The 25,322-nt window shown below is 38.0% G+C and overlaps 1 protein-coding gene across 1 annotated transcript; it reads left to right on the plus strand.

The window, feature by feature from the left end:
* Positions 1-1,756: 1,756 nt before the first annotated feature.
* PNPLA4 (patatin like domain 4, phospholipase and triacylglycerol lipase) lies at positions 1,757-24,909 on the plus strand (the record flags this gene model as incomplete). The annotated part of the gene is made up of 8 exons (XM_082014191.1): positions 1,757-2,545; positions 3,304-3,430; positions 8,674-8,858; positions 13,626-13,720; positions 13,888-14,023; positions 17,430-17,495; positions 22,659-22,811; positions 24,778-24,909. Exons 1-8 carry the CDS (start codon positions 2,324-2,326, stop codon positions 24,907-24,909), a joined length of 1,116 nt encoding a protein of 371 aa, XP_081870317.1. The 5' UTR covers positions 1,757-2,323.
* Positions 24,910-25,322: the final 413 nt, after the last annotated feature.

Below are 25,322 nucleotides of genomic sequence, written 5' to 3' on the forward strand. Positions count from 1 at the left end.
AGCCCCTCCCATATACCAGTAAGAAGCAAGAACGCCTGAAGTGAAGGACGCTAATCTGCGTGCAGTCTAACTTTTTTTTCCCCAGCTAGTTTAGATTTAGCTCGTCGGACCCCGGGGAGGGTTCACACACCTACACTCCCATCTCACAGGCACCTTTGCTCTCCCCCGTTTTCCTCACCCACTGTTGGCTACAGGATTCCTCTCCATCTCCAATGTGCAGGTTGTGCTGACCTTGGTACTCGTCTGCCAGAAGGGTAGCAGAACTCACCGTATTAAAACACACACACACGCAAAACACAGAAAAAATCCCGGTCAACTTTATTGCCGCCCCGAAGTCACTGCTTCAGGGAGAGGAAGCCTCTACGCAGTGCCGGCTGCACGGCGCGCCCCGCCTCCGGTACCCGGCCCGGTACAAGGGCGCTGCTGGCGGGTGCGGACACCCGCCCACACGACGTCTCCCAGCGACAGCGGCAGCTCACTGGGTGACGGCGTGAGGCGGCAGAAAGGCACTCCGCCAGCCTTCTCCCTCGGGAGGCCGCAGGAGGGGGAGGCGAGGCCAGCCCAGGCAGGCACACCGCCGCACCCCACACCTGCCGGGCAGGTGGCGGAGCGAGGCCACCTCACGCCGGCAACGGCCTTCCAGCTCCTCCCAGCGCTCGGGACGCGACCGTGTCCGCGCCGTTACACCGCCTCCAACAGCTGCCGGGCCTCGCGCAGGCCGCGCGCAACAGACCACGCCCCCGGCTGCGCACGCGCGCAGGGGCAGGGTCACGGGGGAGGGGCCGCTCCCCCATGGCTCCGCGGGCGTCCGCGCCCCCGCCCCGCTGCAGCGGACGGAAGCCGCCGCTGCCGGGGGAGGTAGCGCGGCGGGGGGAGTCCCGGTCGTCTCGCGAGCTTTGGTGCGAGGACAAACCACCCGCGGGCGAGGGGGCGCGCGTAACGGCCCGGCGGTTGGGCACGCGCGGGTGGGCGCTTGGTGCGTGGGGGGGTGGGGCCGGGCTGAGGCTGTCCGGAGCCCGCCGCGACTCCCCTCCTCCCCCGCTCCGCTCCGCCCCGCCGCGCCGTTGGCGGCCTCCGCTGCTCCCTGCCGGAGTTGTCCCTGTCGCCGATAGCGAGGACGGTGGGGCCGTGTCCCGCCGCCGCTGTGTCGCGTAGGCCGCCTTAGACCCGAGGGAAGGTCTGAAGCAGGAGCCTGCGCGGCGGGAAACGGGAAGACATGACGCGCGGGGTGGGGTGAGCTTCACATTTGAAGGGGCGTAGACCGCTTAAAAATCACTCTTCTGTCGCAAGTTTACAAGTTTAAAAGACGCAGTGACTTTTCTTGACGTTGTGTTCGCTTCAGTTGTCGGTTGGCGGTCCGTATTTGTTACATTTAAAAAATTTCTCTCATCGGTTCAGCTCCGTTTTGCTTGTTTATGTATTGGTTGTTCACCAAATACAGCAAAAGTGGAGGAAGGAAAAATCCAGTTGCATTGTAGGCCTCCTGGCACACGCGATGAAGCAGAAAAAACTGAAACACACTTATTTGATTGGGGTTAAATTCGAAGTTGATAGTATACCTCTGAGACCTCGCCTACACAGAATCACAGTGGGTTTGTTTGCGCTGGTAGTCAGGGCAATAACCTGCTTTTCTTTCCAACTGAACAAGTGTGCATTTCCATATGTTCCTCCTTAAGGTCAAAGTCTCCCTAGGTGTAAACCAGACCTACATTTGATATGTGTGTCAATCCTGTGGTGTCCTTATAGCATAGATTACAAGGCTTGCCTTCTACCAGCCAGCATGTTTGAGTTTTTCTTGCTAGGATCTTGACATCGGTACTTTGTGTTTGTGAACGATTGGCTTAAAGCTGGAACACGCCTTGCATGTTTTCAGCTGAGGTAGTAGGAGCATTGTATTCACAGTGTTAATTATAAGGGACAGTTTGTTCTCTTGTTCTTTGCGTTATTAACAATTTTAGTCCTTCCTATTTCTGAAATTATTAATTGGCTTTATGATTAGTGGTGAGCAACACAGTGCCAGATGGAGGCTGGTGAGAGAGGGAGTAGCTACTGAACAAAAGTTCTGCCTAGAACTGCTTCATTGTCAAGTAAATCAACTGTTAACGCATCTGTGTTTTAAGTGAGAGACGGCCTTGTTAGAGTATCAGGGTCTTGATGTGCCTTTCAACTTGTGAACTACCTTTCAACTGTTTTCTTTTTTTCTTTCTGTTTTTTTTCCCCCTTAATGTTTTTAAACAGGTTATGTTTAGAAGAGAGAAAGTTTCTACCGTGTACCTCTGTGGTGTCCAAGCAGCTCATCTATTGATACTTCCTTTGTAACTCCATGGTTAAACAGCTTCTGAGAGCATCGGTTTGGTTACCACATCCAGAGGTCACTTGTAAGAAAATGCGGACTGCTAAAAGTCTTTGTAGTGCTCAAATACTGTTCCTTCGGTTGAACAAAGGCAGATTGTGTAGTTGCATGTTTCCAAAAACTCAGCAGTTCTGGACTGGAATTCTAGACTATTGCACCATAAAAGCGCCACATAACAGAGTTAACTTCCAGGTAAGTATTTTTGTGGTGCTCTAAGTATAAGTGATATACGTCAATATGGTGATAATACAATTTCTTTTAGAATCTACAGAGCTAAGCTTTTGATCTTGCAGCCTTATTGATGAGTTGAAGATGCCTGTTGAGTTAAAGGGGCAGGCAGCAAGAAGTTCCAGGAGAACCGGTGTTTCAGAATGAACATTTTGTGTCTGATAGTTCTAAGTTGGGGAGAAACATCATTTTTTTTCAAATTATACTTCAGGCAATACTGCATGATAACCAAGAGGCTTATTAGTTAGAGTGATATCTGCTTAGTGAATAATAGGACCAGAGTTCTCTGGCAAACGTTTTACTAATGCAATATTGCACGAAAAAAGGGGGAAAAAAAAAAAGAATTTTTATCAGATTGGTAAGGGAGAATAACAACATAAAGAGTTTGATCAAAGAAAAGTATCTGTGGATATAAACACACAATAGTGGGAAAGGACATAAAATTAAGGCTAATCTTGGACACTGGCAGTTCCAAATGGCAATGTTTTTCTCGATGTCTAATTAAGTTCATCTTTAAAATATAAATTGCTGCATGCACTTTATAAACACTAGAACACTGTGGTTTCAGCTAATTTGGGGGGGGGCTAAGCAATTCAGAAATTAATCTAGATGGTTTTGCAGCTATTTTGATTGACTTTATTAATCTGTTTAAGGATAAATAATGTTCACCTCATATTTGCCTCTTGTTTCTCTTTAAAATAGTAATATTTGACTGATTTTAGGTTTCCAAGGTAAATGATAAACGATTGGTAGTAGATACAAGAATGGCTACTAGTGCAGAGGGAACTAAAACAGCTGCTGGAAAAAGTCCAAGTGGAGTATGTGATGGAAGCCAACATTCATTAGAAGGTATTGAACCTTTTGCCACCCTCTTCTTCAGAAGTCAGCCTTCCCTGTCCTCTCTAGGCATCTTGTGTTAATGATCAAGATGGTCTAAACTCCTAATTTGAAAGTTTTGTATCATGTGTTGTGTTTATTTTTTAATTTTATGGGCATTTTACGCAATTTTTATAGTTTGCGAAGACTCATGTGATTTTCCTAAGTGTCTTAATGGCTGACTGGATTGTGTACTGATTATTTTGTATTATTATTTTAATTTTTTTCTTCAACTTTGTCAAACTCTTAAAATGTTTATTCTGTGTGACTGGATAGATGCAAAACTTAGTTTTCTTATTCCCTTGCTAGCAACTGTGGTGACTTTTAAGTAGAGTACAGACTATTGGATGGGTTATTGTTTTGTGTGAGCCTATTTTTGACTGGGAGAATCAATTTCTTGAATAGTCACTGAATGCTATGAATGGTCTGTGATGCTAGTGAACTTTTTTTTCCTGTTATAAATGTGAAAAAATGAACATTTCTGTGTGAGTGGTTATTTCTGCTTCAGGTAAATTAGTCGTTACAATTATGACCTTTATTTTAGCCATGTTGCCTACATAAACAATTCTTTCCATAACTTTGCTTGTTTTGTCATTCCTAGCTAATAACTAATCCTGCAATGTGCTGTTATGCATCATACATTTTAGCTCCTGTGCTTCAGGGTGCTTGGTCATTCCCATTCTATGTATATTTAACTTTTGTTTGTAAAGGTTTTTTAGTCAGTTGCTTTGGGCATTTGCAGCTTTTGTTTACAAATGGGATGACAGGGAGGTAGTTATGACTGGTTAAGACACTAAGACTGTATACTGTTTATATGATTATATTGCTCAGGAAATAGCAATATGAGAAACTGTTGTGCTATTTCTTGTGTATGACAATTAGGAAGACAGTACCTATCCTGAAAAAGCTATACTGTAATATATCATAATTCTGCTGTGCAGGCTTGTCTCCTTGCATACATTCTCTTGTAAGTTTGCATTACAAACAAATGAGAAACTGCTGAGTAAACAGGCGCCCTCCCCCACTTCCCCTCAGTATATTTTTTAATCACCAGTGAATTTTTTAATTTACAGATGCAAGAATCTTTTGAATAGAACTCTTAGGTTTACGTTTACTCCTGAATGCTCCTGCACTACCTGTAAAATAATAAGATTGAACAGCCCCAGTGTTCTTCCAGTTTCTTCTTGTACTTTTCTTATGCTTTTTTTTCTTGTAGACAAAGGAAGCATACCTGTCCCCTTAGCCAGTGAAAATCTTTATATTTTGAAATTTGCCGATCATCTAAGATGGCAGCATTTTTGAAAAGCAGTGTCAAAAGCATTTGCTGTGTCCTATTTACCTCATATTGCTACAGTGTGTCAGCTGAAATGTACTTGTGCATCTTTTAAGGTTCATTGAAATTTTTTCTTAACACATGCCAATATGATAACTTTGAGTTAATAGGTAATATCTTTAACGGTCAGAACTTACATTAAAGCCTTCTAAGAATACTTGGTTTGAAGTCTTGTGGAACAGGTGTTTCCTACTATTTCTAAGATAGCAGGATTTCTGCAAACAGCAGAAATTAAGAAAAAAGTGGTCTGTGTCCAGATGTGACTCTGCTCCTATTTCTGGTACTCTGTAAGGAATTGGCAGGGAAAAGTCATACTGTAGACTTAATTGAGTTTCTCTGTATGTCCTCCTGGGAGTTGTTATAACCCTACTATTCTTTTTGATCAAAAGAGCAGTCATCTACCAGATCATCAAAGCAAAAGACATTTTTGAATCATACTGTCTCTGAAATACACCGTTCTAACTTGCAAATCAAGTGTTGCCATGACATATTTGCAAGAATCAAAAGAAATGGGAAAGCTTATATTCTTATAAAAGTGAGTATCTTGCTTTCCTATTTCTTGCTTTTTTGATTTTATGGGACATTCATCTAATGAATGCTTTCTTATCTTTTCCTCATAATCAGAGATTCCTTTGCAAGGCAAAATGACATTGCTTATTTGCATCCATCAAGCAGACAGTTCCTTATAGAATAATGATTCTTATTCATCTGTATCATCTCTGTAGGTTAAGTGCTTTATTGTGGGTTTGTTGTAAAGAGGCCTTCAATTCAATGTACAGAACCTCCCCACAGGTAGATGCATAATGCTGAATGAAGTTGTTAATGTTCTGTTGTTTCTTCTCTATAATGCTGATTATTTTACTGTAGTGATTTTTAATATTCTGAACAAATGAAAGAAGACCTGATTGTTACACCCGGCAACAGGTGTTGGCTATCACTTAGGAGCTAAACATTACATGATTTTTTAATTAACAAGTGGATAAAGCCCTGAGCAACCCGATTTGATCTGATAGCTGACCGTGTTGGTTATTCTGTGATTCAATGATTTTTTTTTTCTCTCATTATTTACCCACTTGTAGGGTTGTTACATGTATATGCAAACCCCATTTCTCAGTCACGCAGCTAGATGTAACCACTGGATCTGTCGTTTGAACCTGAATGTCACCTGCCAATGAACATTTGTACTGAAGTATTTTTAAATTTCGTGTGTATGTGACAGTACGTAATATAGACCTGGGAACTGACCCTAATTAATAAAAATGTAGTGATTTAACAATACAGACATGCTGCTGCTACTTTTGATTTTAAGTTCTCTTGGGGAATCTGTAAAACAGTGCTGTATTGCATGGCATACAAATCCAGTGGATCAAGTACTTCTGTTTAAAAAAAAAAAAGTTATTTTTAATTGCTTTTTTTTTGGCTGCATTAATTTCATTTTTTTGGACTTGTAGTTAGTCTACTTTTAACAGTGTGAGACTAGCAGCATTCTTTAACAGTATGCCTTTACTTGAAATTTTAGTGTTCTTTTTTCTTTTTGCATGTTTGTGTCTCCCTGAATCCTTTTGTCAGTCAAGAAACTGATGTGATTAATAATCTCTGTCTAGGGTAGGGGAATGAAGAAGTTAGAGAAGTATGGGATCTAAGTGTTAAGAGATTAACTCTCATCAAAGAGTGAATGCCATGTATCAGAACAGTGGTTACTCACAATAACTGATAATTAGATAGGACTAAAGCTCATGTAAGAACATAAAACTTCCTCATGAAGCCTTGAGAAGAGGCATGGAAGCACTACATACTTTAGTCAGTATATTTTCAGTAGGTTTTCATCTGAGATTTGAATAACCTCTTCATTTCACAGAGTCTCCTTTTCTGTTCTTCTCACTTTAGAGAAAATGTACCAGCCAATTCTTCATACATTGAAGTGTAATTGTCTTCTACATTTGTAGGGATTTTTTTTTCTTTTTAAAAAAATCCTTTAATCTAAAATTTCTTGCTGTAACTATGCCTTAGGTACTTTCTTTAGTTTTCATCTTTTTTGATTTGTAAATGTCTAAATATTTTCCAGCCAGCAGAGATACCTTTTCGAATGCTTTTTACATGAGCCTAGTAAAAGGTTTAGAAGATGTATATATACATTTACATAAGCATAGGTATGCTTGTTTTTATTTAAATAAGCTTATTACCTTAAACTTGTGTTTCTTATATTTCATAGGTGCCTTAGATGTTACTCTTGGGATTTGTGAACTCTTACTTTGCTTGTTTATTTTCTGATCAATCAATTATGTAAGCGTGATCCTTATTTCATACGAAGTTTCACATTAGTAGTGCCTTAGAACCTGAAACCTCTTTTGGATAAAAATGGGAGTTCTTCCATGCTTGCTTTTTTTCCTACTTAATAATGCAGTTGCTTTAACTAACTTCATCTTTTTGTCAGTGGCCCATGATGCGAATGCATCTTTGCTCCTAATTTGTAAAAGGCAGAGAAGCAGCTGCAGCAGCTGGTTAAACTGCTGAGAGTTTAACTGGTCTGAAAGCAAGCACATCATGGGATCATACTTCAAAGTCTATTTTAGTATTCTTTTTCCATCCTACTGAAAACCTTACTTCAAAGTAGAATTGTGTTTGTTATTTTCCAGTAAAATCCTGAGTAAACTTTTTTTATCTTCTATGCAGTACAGTGATTTTTGTTTAAATTAAAAGATCCTTTCTTTTTAAAAGTAGTAACATGAATTATCATTTGCTTCATTGCAAATGCCTTTCTCTCATACTGTCCTCACCTTTCCTGCTCTTCCCATTTCCGAGCTGAAGAGGCAACTTAAACCAAAATATGTTGCTATACGTGTTTGCCTCTCATCACCAGAACTGACACCGCAGTGTCTGTGGATGATTTCCAAAAGAAACATCTCATCATCTATGTCATTGCAAACCATAAAAATCTAGTCCTGAGTATACTGATTTATTTCTTTTAGTCCCATTCATATTGATGCATACCCCAAAATACTAGGAGTTTATTTTTATTCAATACTAAGATAATCTGTATGATACCTTGTATGTCTGTACCATATAAGCTGTGGAATAGTTTCCTCTCATAATTGTAGTTATTTGCAGGAACAGAAGAGCTAATAAAATGTGTAGTGCTTTTTTTTTTAAATAAACCACCCCTAAAGACCTAAGCTTGTGCTTCCTGCTTGTGTGTTCTGTTAGATTTACATTCTATCCTTGATGCCTTCAGAGTGTGTGTGCGTGCGTGTTTTCATACATTTAGTGTTTGGTATTTTACTTTGGTGGGGTTTTTTATTTCATCTTATTTTAATAGTAGCAACAATATGTTGTGTGTTTTTCTTTTTTAAGTAAGAATTTGTCTATTAATGATTACTAATAATACTAGTAAGCAAATGAGTTTCAAAGGTGAAGGAAAAAAATGCCTTCTTAGAGGGTTATATTGGGTTCAAGGCTGTGTGTGTAAGGGGAGTAACCAGCAGTTTTATAAATAATTTGATTTTTACTCTAGGTGGCTAACAGTCTTTGCTCCCCAACAGCACTCGCTACTTTTATTTTGTATTTCTTTGACAAATTAGATTAAAATGTGCAGTTACATTGTATATATATATAGATATATAGATATATATTTCTTGATTGAAAAAGGGATTTGTGCTAAGGAGTATTTTAGAGTTGCTTTCAATTTTGGAGATGCTAAACTAATTGCTACTTGTTTGATATATTTGGTAATCAAAAGTTTTTACTGTTCTTAAGTAAACTGTTTTTTGCTATATATATAAATATATATGTAGTATATTATGTGTTCCGTGCCAAAAGAATAGTTGTATATTATAAAATAAAACTAAGTGATCCTTTTTCTGACTCTGAAACTTTATTTCCACAGCAAAAATGAAACATATCAATCTGTCATTTGCAGCTTGTGGCTTTCTGGGTATTTACCACTTGGGGGCAGCAGCTGCTTTTTACAGGCATGGTAAGAAGTTACTGAAAGTTGTGAAAGCTTTTGCGGGAGCTTCTGCGGGATCGCTGGCTGCCACTGTCTTATTAGCAGTACCAGAAAATATAGAGGTAAATTAATAAACTCATAGGTATAGGACATGATCATTTTCAAAGGATATTTTTGATATAATCATCTACCATAACGTTTTTAAAAATATTTTGGTTCTTGTTTTTCTTCTAGCTTCTTGTAAAGGGATAGGACTTGTGTATGTGTTTTCATTAACAAAATCTGTGACTTGTGGGCAGAAATGTTTATGAAACAAGCATATCTATATGACAAAAGTCTGTCATATGAATTTTATATTTTAAGCTATGTAAATATAAATTTCATGTGTGTGAATGTGAGCTGTACAGAACCAGATACACTTTAATGTACTGAAATGTATATGTGCTTAATCACTGTATGTTACAAAGTTGTTAATCGTTTTCTTGTCTAGAGGTAGGCTTTATTACGCAAATGCATAGCACCATCCTTTCTTCCTTCTGTGAAAGGAGGTGAAAATGGTAGATGGACTGTATCTTCATAAAGTCAAAGAACACCACACACTGGTTCAAATTTTTTTCTTGCTGTGTGCGCTCCATTAGACAGCACAAGAAGTGGCTTGTGCACCTCCTTTAGGCTCAGTACAGTTCCTGACTTAGCAGCAGTAACCCCACTGTATGCCAGGGAGGATTAACGGTCACAGAGTTCTGTTCTGCTCTGACATGCTGCATACGTGTATGTTTGGGTTTTTTCTCCAGAGATGCTACGTTTTTCTCACCATGGATATGGTGTCTTGCAGAGACAGCAAAGTGATATTCAATGACTACTCTTTTACAGGTTCTGTGGGAGAATATTGGCTTTTCTTTGTTTGCTTTTCCCATTAGGTTAAGGCTGTTTTGCCCTCCTGAAGTGCCTATAGTAACTTTGCCTTAAAATATGTAGAGGAGTAGGCCTCGCCAAAATCATAGAATCATAGACTAGTTTGGGTTGGAAGGGACCTTTAAAGGTCATCTAGTTCAGCCCTCCAAAATGTTAGTATTTCTTCAATATTTTGAATTATAATAAACAGCCTTTTTGAAGGGGAGGGAGGGGGAAGGCTGTGATATTTTTGTTCTAAGTACACTTAAGTTTCAGTCCAGTGAGCATGAAGTAACTTTCTCTGGGCCTTGCTTGTTAGAACTTTCACTGCATTTGATTCAAAGAATAGTCACAGCCAATATTACACTTTGCCACTGATCTTTCTGTTTGTTTGTTGTTTGTTTCTGCTGTGATATGAACTTAGCTTGCAGTGAGCTATACTTCTGTTGCTTTCAGCTGTAAGTTTTTCCCTGGTCTCTTTCCACCCCACCTCCCCTAGGTGCATTCTATATATGATTTGGTATTAGGAAAATTCCACTCTGCTGTGAAGAGAACCTTACTTGTATTCTGTTCAGGTGTTACTCCTTTTCTGTAGCCTCTCTAACTAACTCAGTAGTTCAAGTTTACCTGGTATAATGCATACCTTTGACTTTAATTTCCTCTATGGTGAGCACAGCAGCTAGCCTTTTCTTAGACCAAAGAAATTTTTCTGCTTATTCTAGGCTCTGAGTATGAGAATTTGTTCCCAGCCTGGTTGTCGTGGTTTAGCCCCAGCCGGCAACTAAGCCCCATGCAGCTGCTTGCTCACGCCCCCACGGTGGGATGGGGGAGAGAATCAGAAGAGTAAAAGTGGGGAAACTCATGGTTTGAGATAAAGACAGTTTAATAAGTAAAGCAAAAGCCGTGCACGCAAGCAAAGCAAAACAGGGAATTCATTCACTACTTCCCATGGGTGGGCAGGTGTTCAGCCATCTCCAGGGAAGCAGGGCTCCGTCATGCATAATGATTTCTTGGGAAGACAGATGCCGTAACTCTGAATGTCCCTCCACCCCTTCCTCCTTCTTTGTCCCAGCTTTATATACTGAGCATGACATTATATGGTATGGAATAGCCCTTTGGCCAGCCTGGGTCAGCTTCCCAGCTGTGTCCTCTCCCAACTTCCTGTGCACACCCAGCCTTCTTGCTGGCAGGCCAGCAGGAGAAGCTGGGCTGTCCTTGACTACTTAGCAACAGCTCAAAACTTCAGCACTTTATCAACATTTTCTCATCCCAAATCCAAAACATAGCCTCACACTGGCTTCTGTGAAAAAAACTAACTCTACCCTGGCTGAAACCAGGACACTGGTCCAACTTACAAAAATGTTTCTAAGTAAATATGTTAGAATAGTTTTTATTTTTTATGTTCGTGGAAACTAAGCCTGTATTACATTGAGTCTGATGGATTTTTTTCTTGAAAATACATCATTTTGATACAAACTGAGGAATGTTTCATAAACTTTTTAGTCCTTTTAATTTATTATTTACTTTTTAGTCATTCTGTTACATTGTTTAAATAGAAAATTGAGAAGTATTTTGGGGGAGAATAATTCTTAATTCTCATGGGATTTAAATAAAGTCAGTGTTGTGTTCTGAACATAATTAACCTTTCATATCAGGATAATTGTATTATTACCTTTATTACACTTCTAACTTGAAATATTTTATATCCACAAATATAACATCAGTTAAATTTTTTTTTTCCCCCCCTCTCCCCAGAGTTGGCTGTGTTAGACAAGCTATAATTAGGACTTTCTCCATCTCCTGGTCTCAAAGGTCTAATACAACCTTTCCTTATTTTGGAGAGAATGTAACATTGAGAATTTCTTGTTTTGACTATCGCTGTTCTAATATGACAGTTTGCAAATGTTTTTCATTTGTATCTTCAATTTTTGTCACTGTTGAAAAGGCATGGGAGTTGAGAATTCTAGGGAGGCTTGTAGAGTTATAGATAGGTACCTATTTATTTTATAAGTACCTTGATCATGTTTGATGTCAAGTTTGCTTAACCTCAGTACAAGTAGTTACAATTTCTAAACATGTCACTATTTTTAAAATTTAGTTGTATTGTTTAACACTTCTAGCACTAAAATTAGAAACAATTCGCATCTGTAAGTTATCCCTTCTGGCAGCAAGAATTGAGAATCTAGGTACAGTCTATTCTTAGTACTTGTAATATGGAAAGTAGTTTTCTGTCATTCACCTAGGTTTGGATTCATCCACCTCCCTGTTACTCCTGGCGCTCTGTCACTTTATTAAGCATCTTAGATAGAAGCACCTGAGAACTATTATGTTTATATGTAGGGTTTTGTGGGTTTCTTCTCTATTGAGAGAGAGATGTCTGAATGTGCCTCTTCCCAGGTGATTGACTACAGAAGAAGCCTAACTGCCTTATGTAGAATGAGTTCAAGATGTGGTGCATAGGAATAGTTTTATATATATGAATTGTCTTGGAACTGGCAATGGCAAGTACCTCCTAGAATAAAAGTGTAAACTGAACCTATGTGAAATGAATTAGCACAAATCTTTACTGTGATTGTTGCTTTAAGAGATATGGACCTCTTAATGAACTTTTTTCATACATTTATTAGTAGGCCATATAGAGAAGGTGGATGCAAGAACTAGATTTCTGTCTTTCACCCAGGTGACTGCTCTGTTGTACAAGTGATGTGAGGAAGTTAAAACTGCTCCAGACAGCTTGCTCCTGATTTTTCTACTAATCCTCACCCCAACTCTTTCTTCTTTTTCTATCCTGTACCCTCCTCCTCAATAGGACACATTTGCCTTTTTTTTTTTTTTTTTTTTCCTTTCCCCAGTCACTTGTTTTGTTGCTAGCAACTTATTTGTTCTTCATGCAGGAAGCTAGTATAGCCAGGAACCCAGAACTATCTGTAAACAAATCTTTTATTCTGTAAACGTGTGGTTAAATAGTTATATATGGGTATAATATATTTATTGAGTACCAATTTCAGAAAGCTGCATAAGATTGGATTTAGTTTTTTCCCAGGTCCCTAAAGTCATTAGAAAAGTCTGCATGAAAGGATAAAAAAAAAAGGAATACGAATACTGAATAGTGAGTCTTAAGCATTTAGAATCATAATTCATTGTTTCATAATCTTTTTCCAAAAAATAAATGCTACCTGTTGCTTTACTTTCCTTTTGAGGTCCTTAGGGCTCACACTTCAAGCTATTTTTTTGCAGTTAATGCTAGGCATTTCAGCTTGCATAAAAGATTCCAATTCATGCAGTGGAATCTGTTGCCTGGTTTTCTGCACTTGTCTTTTGTTTCTTTGTCTTCCATCGTAGTATTTCATTCATTAAATACTTCCATAGTATTTTATTCATTAAATATGTGTATTTGTTAGTAGCATGGTTTTTGCATTAGTGAGAAGAAATTGTAATAATTTTTAAATGCTTATGGACATCTTAAGGTACTTGTGTCTGGTTTTAGTACCGAAGTAGTCTTCAAAATAAAATATGGCTTTACAATTGAAATATAAATGGTTGTTCTTGTAGTGAGATGGTTCAGAAAACTGGTTATTTAGCAGTGGTAATACACAGAAAAATAGCCTTTAACGTGCCTTGATTTTTCAAGTAGCATTCTTGTGAGGGTTTGTTATTATTATTACTAATCTATTTTTTAAAATTAGGGACCTTGTTTTCTTACAAATGAGTTCTTATAAAGGGATCAGCATTTTGCTATGAATATCTTGGTACAAACCAAGAACATATGGGAAGATATTTTAGTGAGATCACTTCAGGATATGGTTTAGCAGATTTGGTGGTGTTGGGTTGATGGTTGGACTTGATGATCTTAAAGGTCTTTTCCAACCTTACTGATTCTGTGATTATAGCTCTCTCTTGATCAAAGCTTTAGCCACTAGAATGTTTTAGATACTACAGCTGAACATATTTCCCATACCTAAAACGTCCTTAATGGTGAATATTTTAATTTGCAGAAATGTAAGCAGTTTGCCTATGGATTTGCAGAGGAAGTTAGAAAATTGGACTTCGGTGCTGTAACGCCTGGTTATGATTTTATGAAAACGCTTAGGTACTTAATGCATCTATAAGATCGTTTTTGTGTGAAGCTCTTAAAATGGAGTGTGCCTATTTTTTCTACCCTGGGGGGAGTTCAGCTCTCTTTCTTTCACCCCTAACATATTTGCAAGGTTTCTAAATAATGATGGTGAATAATGTTTAGCATTTTCTTTACCCTAGGGAAGGCATAGAGTCTATTCTTCCTTCTAATGCTCATGAAGTAGCTGAGAACCGGCTCTATGTGTCAGTCACTAACACCAAAAGTGGGGAAAATCACTTGGTTTCAAGTTTTGCCTCCAGGGAAGACCTCATTAAGGTAATGAAGTTGAATATTACTGCTTTAAATAAAAATGCTTGAGTTTCTTCAAGGCTTAGGAGTATGTTATTAGCTGTACGATGAATCACTGTTTACACTCAAGTAATCGCTTATATTATCAGTGGTGCTACAACCATAACGTAAACAATAGAAGCAGAATTTGATTGTAAGGTTTCACAAATGTTGCAAAATTTATTTTGTGTGTGTGTGCTTCCTTAATCTGTTTTTAAAGTACTACCTTGTAGGCAAAGTTTATTTAAAAAGTACAGGGTAACTAATGGTTACGGTAGATAAGAATAAAATAGAGAATTTCCTAATTTTGTAACAATTTTCTCAGTCTTTTTGCATCTCTTACTTCACTGGTACCATTTATATTATGTTTCATCACAAAAGAAAGTAAAGAAAAAGAAGTTCCTGCCTTTAAAAAAAAAAAAAATTCCCAACACTTTCTACAAGTCCTTGTGGGGAATAGATACAATGTAATGTTAAGTACCATATATAAACTGTATTTTAACTGTAACGGGAAAGCAGATCTTCTACTGCCCATCTCTTCTTTTTGAATGCCACTTCTTAAATTTGGATCAGAATTGTATACATAAGCTGATACGAAATGGCAGGAGGAGTTCAGATGCATGTAAAGCAAATGTTCTTTCTAGTAATTGATTATATCTTAGCGGAGGACATCATAACGTACAGCAGAATAAATGAGGGAATACAATAAGAAGGAATTCCTTCTTTCCCTATAGTTGTGGATGCTTAGAGTAAATAAGAGCTTATAATTTACACTTAAAGAAAAAAAAAATCACACATGTTAACAAAATCCCAAAGTATGCATTGGAATTTTGCCTTTAAAGTAGCATCTGAAAAAATCTTGACTCTGTTATATTTTACATGGTCAGTCCTCAAAATTTGCAGGACTTAATCATGTAAAGATAGTTATGCAAAAATCTTATCTCAAATTATGCAGTGTTATTTCTAGCTATGGTAGCCAGCAGTGACAAGCATGGAGTTTGTTATTCAGTAGGTTTATGGTTTTTGCAGTGAAATCTTCTAACCTGAAGACAATTAGAAGATGACCTTGGAAATATATACATTTTATTAATATATTGCAATAGTTATTTCACTGACATAACTGTTTGTTCTATTTTTTTGTTTCATATGCTAGCAGTAGAATGGGTTTGAATAACAGTAATAAAATTAAAAATAATTCTCATTGGAATACATTCATACTGTCTGTTTTTTCAGTGCATCTTGTAATACATGTTGTTGCGTATGCCTTCAGCTATGCATGTATCATTTATACAACTGTCTGAATGTTGGTGGCTGCCCCAGTAGCATGGAGGATAGAACTTGTTAGGCTATATAATCGTGTTCTGCCTCTCCTAGACACGATCTACTATATCTAAGGCATGGATAAAGATACTGCTGGACAGACAGTGCTTTATAACAGCAAAACTTCTGTATCCTCTGCCAGAAATTTTTCAACTTCCATATGCAATTGGTTTCAATGCTTAACAAGCCTTATGGTTACAAAGTTTTTCATAATGGCTAAACTGAGTATGTGTTGCTACAATTTTAAGCTCACTCTTTCCTTTTACTGCTCCCAGTGGATGTGGAAAGGTAGTTAATAATCTCCCATCTTGAAATAGTTTTTACATGTGTGAAGACAATAATCACACACCAGCGTTCCTAGATTTGCAGTACTTAAACTGGAGGTGAAGGAGAAGAGGGGCATGATTTGTATGTTTGTGAGGGAGCAGGGCACACAACACTTGTATTTAGCTTAGAAAGATGGGAGCAATGAAGAGTCCACATTGTTTCAGTTAGTGTTACTGAAAGTGTTAGTTCTCAAACTTGTCCTTCCTCACCTCACCCTTGAGGTGACTTTATAAGGAGGGCCAAACTGCTTTCTTCAGTCTTCTTGAAAAGAATTCACACTTTGCAAGGGTCACCTGGTTTTGACTCTTTTCTTTCATTAAACCTTTTGTCCCCATTTCTCTTCATTTAGAAAGGCCAAAGTTACTTAATTGGAGTGGAAGGAGAGAGGAGAAAGGGAGTTGGGCAGGGGAAGAAGCTGATGTTGGGAACTTGGAAACACTGCAGGATGTCACTTTTGGAAATCTGGAGAGGAATGGGTTCAAGGGGGACCTTATCTTACGATTTTGTGAGGGAAAGGCCTGCCTGTTAGAGAAATAGCTACAATATCACATTTGGAAAATAAGAAGAGAAAGCTTTTTTATCTGAGCTCGGGCAAACCTCTGGTGCTTCTCACTGGGAAGAGAAATAGGCAAGAAAAGAGTTCTTGGAGTGAAAATTAAAGCCTTCATATGGAGCCTTAATTTTAAGGAGGAGAGGTGTTTAGTACTGCAAGTAGCTTAATTTTTTGTAAAAATAAATGCAGTTCCACCAAAAAAATCTCAAGGATTTTCTTACATAATCTCTATGGGTTGTCGGTATTGCACCTCATCACCTTTCACATAGTATATACTCCAGTTTGTAATCTGCTTCTGTTTCCCAGATTTTTGTCTCATGCTGCCATGCATGCGTATTTGCCACATGTAGCCATAGGAGAATTTCTGACATTGCACTTCATCCACACATCTACCCCTTCTCTTTGAAATGCTGTATACTGATTTCATATATATATATATATGTATAGGTGGATACATAGGTATAGAGAGATATATATACGCACTGCTATAGATACTGCTATGAGTGGATAGAAATTTATGTATGAGTGCATATCTATACATGACAGAAGAGGTGTCCTGTTTTTTTAAAAAAAAAAAAGTGAGAACTGCTGTTGACAGCAAGGTGGGCTTACAATAGGACAAGTAGTAATTTGTTACTACTTGAATGTATTGAATGCAAATTATCAATAAAGATAAAGATACACATGTGAATTTTCAGGCTGTTTATAGTATTTTGGAAATTTTGAATTCTTAGAAGATCTGATTTACTAGCAGAGTAAGCACTATATTAGTATGCCAGCAGAATAATTGGGTCAGCTGCTTCTTTGACAATACTCCATATTGCATTTTTTTCAGCATATGTATATTTAGTTTTTTCAAAATCATAGATGTACTTCACATTGCATAAGACTAAGTTCATACTCTTTTGAATCACATTAATCAATGAGTTAATTTGTGATATTTGTTTTGAGAGTTGTCACTGTCAAGTCATAAAAAAAACAAACCCAAATGAATAGTTTTAATCACATTTTGACATACCACAACAAGAAGACATTTGAGATTACAATGTTTTTTTGTAAAACTAATATATTGACTGGTTACTGCTGTATTATTTGATGTAGATAAATATATATGAAAATATGTGTTGGTTCAGAACTGCCTTGTTGCCTTTTCTTCACTTTTGTTCTCTATTATTTCTTGTTTCTTTTCTCTAGGTCCTGCTAGCAAGTAGTTTTGTACCAGTATATGCAGGAATTAAGCCAGTGGAATATAAAGGAGAGGTAATTTTTCATTATTCATGGTAGTTTAACTACCAGCTTTTTTTGTAAGAGCATTCTTCATTTGTGATGTAATTATGTGATCTTAGGGGAAGGGTAGGTAGGAATTGCAGTACTGTATTTTGTAGACTAGCTGTTGTTCCTGTTAATACTGTAGGTTAACATTGTGAAAGATGACATGACTTTGTTCATGTGTTGTTTCAAAAACTGTGGGTGCTGAGACTGAAATGATCTCTGTAGCACGAAGCTGTTTCCTAAATGTCTAGGAAAAAATGTCTAACAGCTTCTCTTAGTAAAGATGCTTCTCACAACAATCTGTGTTACCAACTCTAAAATATTTTGCAATTTAAAGGACCGCTATTCTGCTTTTCTGTTTAATGGAAAGAATGATAAGGGAGGTCTTGCAGATTGAACACTGCTGGAGTACGTGTGTGTTTACATATGTAAATTCCTTCCTTAGATCTAGTTGAAATCTAATCTCTTTTAGTTTAAAGCCATTACCCCTTATCCTATCACAACAGGCCCTGCTAAAAAGTCTGTCTCCATCTTTCTTATAAGGCCTCTTTAAGTACTGGAAGGCTGCAATAAGGTGTCCCCGGAGCCTTCTCTTCTTCAGGCTGAACAACCCCAACTCTCTCAGCCTGCCCGCATAGGAGAGGTGTTCAATCCCTCTGATCATTTTTGTGGCCCTCCTATGGACCCACTCTAACAGGTCCATGTCTTTCCTGTGCTGAGGGCTCCAGACTGGACGCATTACTCCAGGTGGGGCTTCACCAGCGTGGAGTAGAGGGGCAGAATCACCTCCCTTGACCTGCTGGCCATGCTTCTTTGGATGAAGCCCAGCATACAGCTGGCCTTCTGGGCTGCGAGCACACATTGCCAGCTCATGTCCAGCTTTTCATCCACCTGTACCCTCAAGTCCTTCTTGGCAGGCTGCTCTCAATCCCTTCGTCCTGCAGCCTGTATTGATGCTGGGGGTTGCCCCGAGCCAGGTGCAGGACGCTTCACTTGTCCTTCTTGAACCTCATGAGGTTCACACAGGCCCATTCCTCAAGCTTGACCAGGTCCCTCTGGATGGCATACCGTCCCTCAGGCATGTCAACTGCACCACTCAGCTTGGTGTTGTCTGCAAACTTACTGAGGGTGCACTCGATCTCACTGTCTGTGTCAGTGATGAAGACATTAAACAGGTTCATATGGGCCCACTTCTTAAGCTTGTCCAGGCCTTCTTAGTGGACGGTTCATGTTCCTGTCCAACTTTGTTTTGCATTCAGAAGTGAAATGAGTGAATATTTCACAGAAACACTTGAAAGCTTGTTGTCATTCCTGAGGCTTCTTACTATTCTCCTAAGTGAGATTCAGAAAAGGCAGTTTCTGAGAAGAAGGTTGCTTTCATTTGCTGTTACTTGTTGGAATGGTTTATTCTGCATATCTGCACTGACTTTTCTCATACTCTGTAAAACAATGCATTTGTGGTTTTGGGTGGGGTTTCTTTGTTTTGGTGTTGGGTTTTTTGGGGTTTTTTGGTTTTTTTTTTGAGAAAACTTCTGCCTGTAAATGCATGTGACTTCCATTCTTTAGGCCAAAATACTTAGAGCAGGGTGAGAGCAAAAACCGTAGGATCTCTGTTGCAATAGTATTTCCATGGCTTGGAATAGTGGGTAATGAGGATATGTGGGTGGGTAATAGCAGGCTTAAAGCATGCAGTATTGAGCCAGATACATGGCATGTAATCTCATGATCCAGACACAGTAAGCACTGAAGTCAGTAAGATGGACTGGATGTTGATTTGTCTCTGTCATATTAGCATCATATTGCAAGTTTCCTGAAAGCTTTACTGTAACAGACCAAAGTTCTGTCTCGCTGCATTTACACCAGTTTCAGGGATTAAGTTCCTCAGGCCATATGGTCCATGGCAGCATGGAATTGCGTTTACTCCCTGTTTGCTGCTTGAGTCTACTGGCCTTATCTGTGCTTCAGAACAGTTGGTCTGGATCTTCTCTGGACTACATATGTCACCTGCATACATATCACCAGGTCATCTGGGAGTGTTTTTTGAAATGTATTTCAGTATGTTATCTGAGGTATGTGTTGCATGATATGTAAGCGAGGATGGTGCAGTTTTGCTGGAATAGCATCAGAAAATAGCCAAACCTGTTGCTAGTCTTGTCCATACTGCCTACAGAGAGTGAACCCCAGGGTAAACTGTTCCCAGCGTTGTGCTTTAGTTGTTGGATTTTTGTTTTTTGGTGTTTTTTTGGTTTTTTTGTTTTGTTTTGTTTTTTTTAGGAAGAATACTTTTTGGGAAACATTTGGTTCACACTGGAATTAGCTAGCATACCTGTAATATGCATGCTTGGAGACTAGACTTTTGGGGTCAATAAACTAAATTGCACGGTAGCACAGGCATAACATCAGTCTGTTGAAGAACACGTACTGTCAGATTTGATGAGCCTAAAAGAGGAAAAAGGAGTGTAAAATAACATCTGAGAATTTATAGTCTGTTCATGACCTCAACTAGCTTTTTACCTGGGTTGGGTATTTAAGGTGCCCTTTGATGAGGCTTCCAGTAAGAGCAAGGCAAGTTTGCTCCCTGTGAAATTACCTTTCTTTGAGTTGGTTTGGTGTCCTTTACATCTCTGGCAAGGTTAATCTTTAAGACAGATAAAGATCTGCAGATGATTGAGTAGACTGTATCTGATGATGAGGCTGTAGTCTGTGTCACTGTAGTTCTTACAGAACACCTTTGTAAAAACCACCTACTGGTAAATGGGTAGATTCTGTTAGGTCCAACCCACATCCTCAATTTCATTGTCTGGTTTGGTGTTCATTGCACATTATTTCAGAACTTTCTCTCTTTGCACCGTGCTTACAAAAAAGAAACTAATTCAGAAGTTATGAGGAATTTGCCTCATCAGCTAAGAAGCATTTGTCAATAATTGTCTAAGGGAATTAAAAGAATCGGGAGCATTGCATCTCTTTATTTGCAGCATATAAATGTTTTATTTTAACTATGTAACATGAGGGACTGTGGAGTCAAAATATTTTTGACTGAGGAGCAGTTTCTCCCCAATGCTTGAAAGGATATAAAATGACAGAGGACACGTCAGCCAGGAATAATAGAATATTTTTATCTACAATAATAGAATCTACAAGATTCTCATCAAGAGCTAATGTCAAGAGTCAAGCTCTAAAGCATATTATGAAATAATAAGACTAGAAGGTCCATGGAGACTATTGAATGTGACTATCTGTAGCTTGTATTTTAAGTTCAGGACAATAAAAAAAGTGTGAAATGGCAAATTTCATCCAAGAAAGTGAAGAGGGCGGCATGGAGGGACAAAGCAACCTCTTCCCCTCACCCCAGCGGTGCTTGCCGTATAACCATGTGTAGAGTACATCCATGTATTGCCAGATATGGGAGTTGACAGTGGAAAGAGGGGCAAGTAACAACAAAGTCTTCTGGTTGCGTGAACTCACATGGGCACCCCCAGAAATCTATACTTACAGAATTAAAAGGATGTTTGCTTTAAGTGAGGGTAAAGGCACAGCCGAGAGGGATTTATACAACCAAGTGATGGACCTCAGAGAATCTCAGAGGTTTCTGAAGGACAAACACTGTAACCTGAGATAATTCTTCCTGTATAGCAGTCACTACATTGAAAGATAGTGTCTTGCCAACAATTTGGAGACAGGTTTGATTTAAATGTCATAAACAAGTTCCCAATAGTATACTTCTTGTGTAAGGGGTTTTTTTTTATTTTCTGACTACATTCCTATGGCATTTTCAGTAATTTTGTGGGAAGAGTTGCATTATTTTGCCACTTCATATCTCATATATAGTATCATCTACAGCAGAAAAGCAGTCTTCTGTCCGGTCCTGAAGAATACTAGTGCAATGTGGCATTTGTTTGTAGTGTTCTGTGTTAATGAAACTTGAAGCTGATATCCTGGAGTATTGAGTTTATCTTTGGGGAGGTCAAACCCTTAAGAAATACTGAGGTGAATCTTATAATATTATTTCTTACAGCATTTCAGCTTGCCTGGCTTTAGGTGTTTGCAGTACTCTACATCCTACATAATTAATGTGTGTTTCCTTTATAATCAGTGGAGAGGAAAAGAAAGCACTTGTTCAGCACAATTCAAATCAGATGTAAATACTTACTTTAGGATAAGGTGAATCATGTGCTAGAAGTGTAGCTTGCTTTCCCTTGATGATAGAGGAAGTATAGAATGACTAATTTGGCTGTAGATGTGTAAACTCCAGTGAGATGCATCTATGTGATCACCAGACCTCATGTATGTCACTAAATGCATCTAGCTGGTAGACTGATGTTGAGTTTTGCATTATGCATGTAAGCACAGAAGGAAATATGAATGTATAAAATGTGTTGGAAAGAGATGTCACAGCGGTCTCTGCTTGTACTGGGATGGAATTTGACTGTGGTCCCCATGAAGATCAGACCCTTAGGCTGTCTTTAGAACCAAGAAACATGTGGGGCTCTGCAAGAAATTAATAGGTTGCTTTTGCTTTTTTCTTCTTAACTTTTTCCTATGCTTAACTCCTGTAGCAGACTTGATGTCTGCTATGTCTTATGTGCCATCATTGTTCAGCTCCTTCCCACCTTTACCCTTTGCTTTCCAGCCATTGCTGTCTTGTGTTGTGTGTATAAGAAGATGAGAGGCTCTGGAAGAAGAAGAGAGAAGTTATATTTGGGTTAGCTTGTGCAGTCACCTTACCTGCACATACAGATTATCCAGCTCCTAGTTTGAATCAGAGTAGTGTTTTAGAGGAGTATACTTTATCTGATATGGTTCACATGTAATTATTAATAATCTTATCTTTTCATGTATGAGTTGAGAAAAATTCTATATGGGGTGTTTTGTTACTAGATCAACTAACAAGCATTATGAAAGTTTGATAAATATATTACACACATATTTAGACATTATGTCAAATGCTCATTGATCAAACATTCTGTGTGTACATTGTCAGTTCCTTGTTTTTTATGCCTCCTACTCAAGCTTGTTCATGGTATTCTGAGAAGGAAACTTGTAAGTTTTCTTGAGGGTGGGGTGGAGGAGGCAGGGACAGGAAGGATGAAGTATTCAGTTATGAATATATTGTGCTAAGGTTACTTTGAAAATATTTTTATTTTGCAATAGAAGTGGGTTGATGGTGGCCTTACCAATGGCCTTCCTATCTTGCCTGTTGGAAGAACTGTGACGATTTCTCCTTTCAGCGGTCGATTAGATATCTGTCCACAAGATAAAGGACGTGTGGATCTTTATGTTAAATTTGCAAAACAGGATATAATGGTGAGTTGCTTGTTTATTAAATAACTTCAGAAGAAGAAAAGGTAGTTGAGCAGTTAAGGTTATGCATATTTTTCGGTGTTTATTATCTGCATGTATATCAACTTAAGTCATGTTTTGGCATTTTCTGTTTTGCAAATGGAGTGTAAACTTTTTCTTAAACACAAGGGAAGGCAAATGTAGAATAAATTTTGTCAGAAAGGTTGAAAAGCATTGATCTAATACAAAATTGAGCAAATTACCACAGGCTGGTAAATGTAAATAATATAGGCTTGCTTTTTAAGTATCGGCTGTCTTTGGCTAGGCAGAGTGTTTATAGAAAAAAAAAAAAATAAGACTTCTGTAGAATACCTCAGGAGAGGGAAACTCTAGAACATCCCCTGATACCTACTAAAGTTAGCTGCTCTAACTGAATTTAAAATACAAGTTTGTCATACATTTGTCACCTCATTGCTCAAAAGAGCTTGTGTTAAGATTTTGAATGTTTGTAACAACAACATTTTTCCAGAATTTATTTTGTTAGATGCTACAGAAACATTTCTGTATATTGAAAGATGGGCTAAGAATTATTTTTATGGCCTCCTTTTCACCACTGACATTTCTGTGTTTGGAAGCTTTGTCTCACAAACTTTAACTACAGTATTGCTTCCTTTGACATGATGAAAGAAAATACTGAATAGCAGTAGACCTAGCTGTCAACAAGACTCCATTAGAAAGAAAAAATAAAGACTAGCAATAATTGGTAATTTTTTTTAAAAGATTCTTTTAGACAATTCTTAATATGTTTTCCTAATTTGAGTAATGTAATCCTACATTGTACAAATTTCTGAATCTTCATAATGTTTCACAGATTTTACATTTTTTTTACATGATAGTACTTAAAGCATAAGATTATTGATTTCATATGTACTGAAAATATATGCAATCATGTACTGTATATTTCTTGGTTGTGATTTGTATCTAGTATCTAGTGCATCTAGAGGAGGAAAAATGAGCTGGTGATTAAACTAGTTTAGAGATAGAGAATTAATTGTAGAGTTAACTTTTTTCCTAGGGTCCTCCAAGTGCAGACTTGTGCAAAATCTCAGGCAACATTTTAAACTATTCCATTTGAAGCACTTTTAGCTTCTAGAGCCATAAAAATGTGAACTAAGAATAAATTTTTTTCATCAATATTGTCATCTGCATAAAATGAAGACTTGTATATCTTAATTTATCTGGACTGGAATGTGAACAGTTTTCCGTCTCTCTGAACCTCCTACATCTGTTTAGTGTCACAATTTGAATAATTGCTTACTTCGAATAATGAAGGTGATTTTGATAATGTTTTTCAAAATCGTGTATAATAAATAATGTGGCTAAAGTATTAAATTAATCATGTAAATTAAGTGTTCAGAACTTAAAAATATAATTAGATTTAATAAATTTTATTGTAAACAATTTAATAATGTCTTTATTGAAGAGCAGAGTTCTGAAATCTTTTTACACCATCAAAGTGACCACTTGAGATGCTGAGTAGTTCTTAATTTGTTGGTAATACAAGCTACATTTATACTCATATGTTAAACATTGCCTGGGAATGTTCCTAAGAATGTGGTGGTTTGCACTAGTAAGCTCTCAAAATATTTCCTTGCACAAGTTTAGCATGTGCCAGCTACCACTCTGCCAGACAGTTCTGGGACTGTTTGCAAAGTTACAATTTTTCTGAAACTTTGGGCAGTTTTACAGGCAGACAGTCTGTCTTGGAGGCTGTGAGTTTAATAGTGTATATGCAGGCCGTTTGTGCCAGTTTGTCTTGGCGCTCAGCAATGTACCTGGACATGGTTAATTTACTGGTGTAGACATAGCTGTGCTGGTCTTTTGTTTTTACATATGGTACATGAAACAGATGACAGAACAGATAGTAACACAGTCAAGTCTAGATAAGTTGCTTTAATAAACTAATTTATAGTTTCTCGCTCTGTTGCAGCTGTCTCTGGCCAACCTAGTAAGACTTAATCAAGCTCTGTTCCCACCAAACCAGGAGAAAATGGAATCGTTGTACCAAAATGGATTTGATGATGCTGTACATTTTTTACTGAAAGAAAACTGGTTTCAATAGGTGGTACATAAAAAAATTAACGAAACCTGATGACTGTCAAAACACTGCTACAGGCATCCTACAGAATCTAAGGGATTTCTGTCCCAATTCCAGTTTATGGAAATAAAAATCCCAATTCCCAATGGAATTGCATCTGCTTCTGCCGAGAAAGTATCAGTTGTACTCCAGAGACCTGTATAAACATGTCAGAAAGGGAATTGTACTTGCCTGGTAGTTCTCTTGTTTTGAGGAAGTTCAAGCTTAGATCCATTTTGCTTCAGCTGAGGACTTGAGTGTGGGATTTGTAAAACGCTTGTGTTGTCATAATTGCAGAAATTTGGAAAAGTCTTTTTTGATGTTATTTGAGAGACAAATCAAGGTTCTACCATGAAAAATTACAGTCTGTATTGTTCACTTAATGTAATAGTCATGCA

The sequence above is a fragment of the Phaethon aethereus genome, assembly GCF_964289735.1.
Source record: "Phaethon aethereus genome assembly, chromosome: 1".
Lineage (NCBI taxonomy): Eukaryota > Metazoa > Chordata > Aves > Phaethontiformes > Phaethontidae > Phaethon > Phaethon aethereus.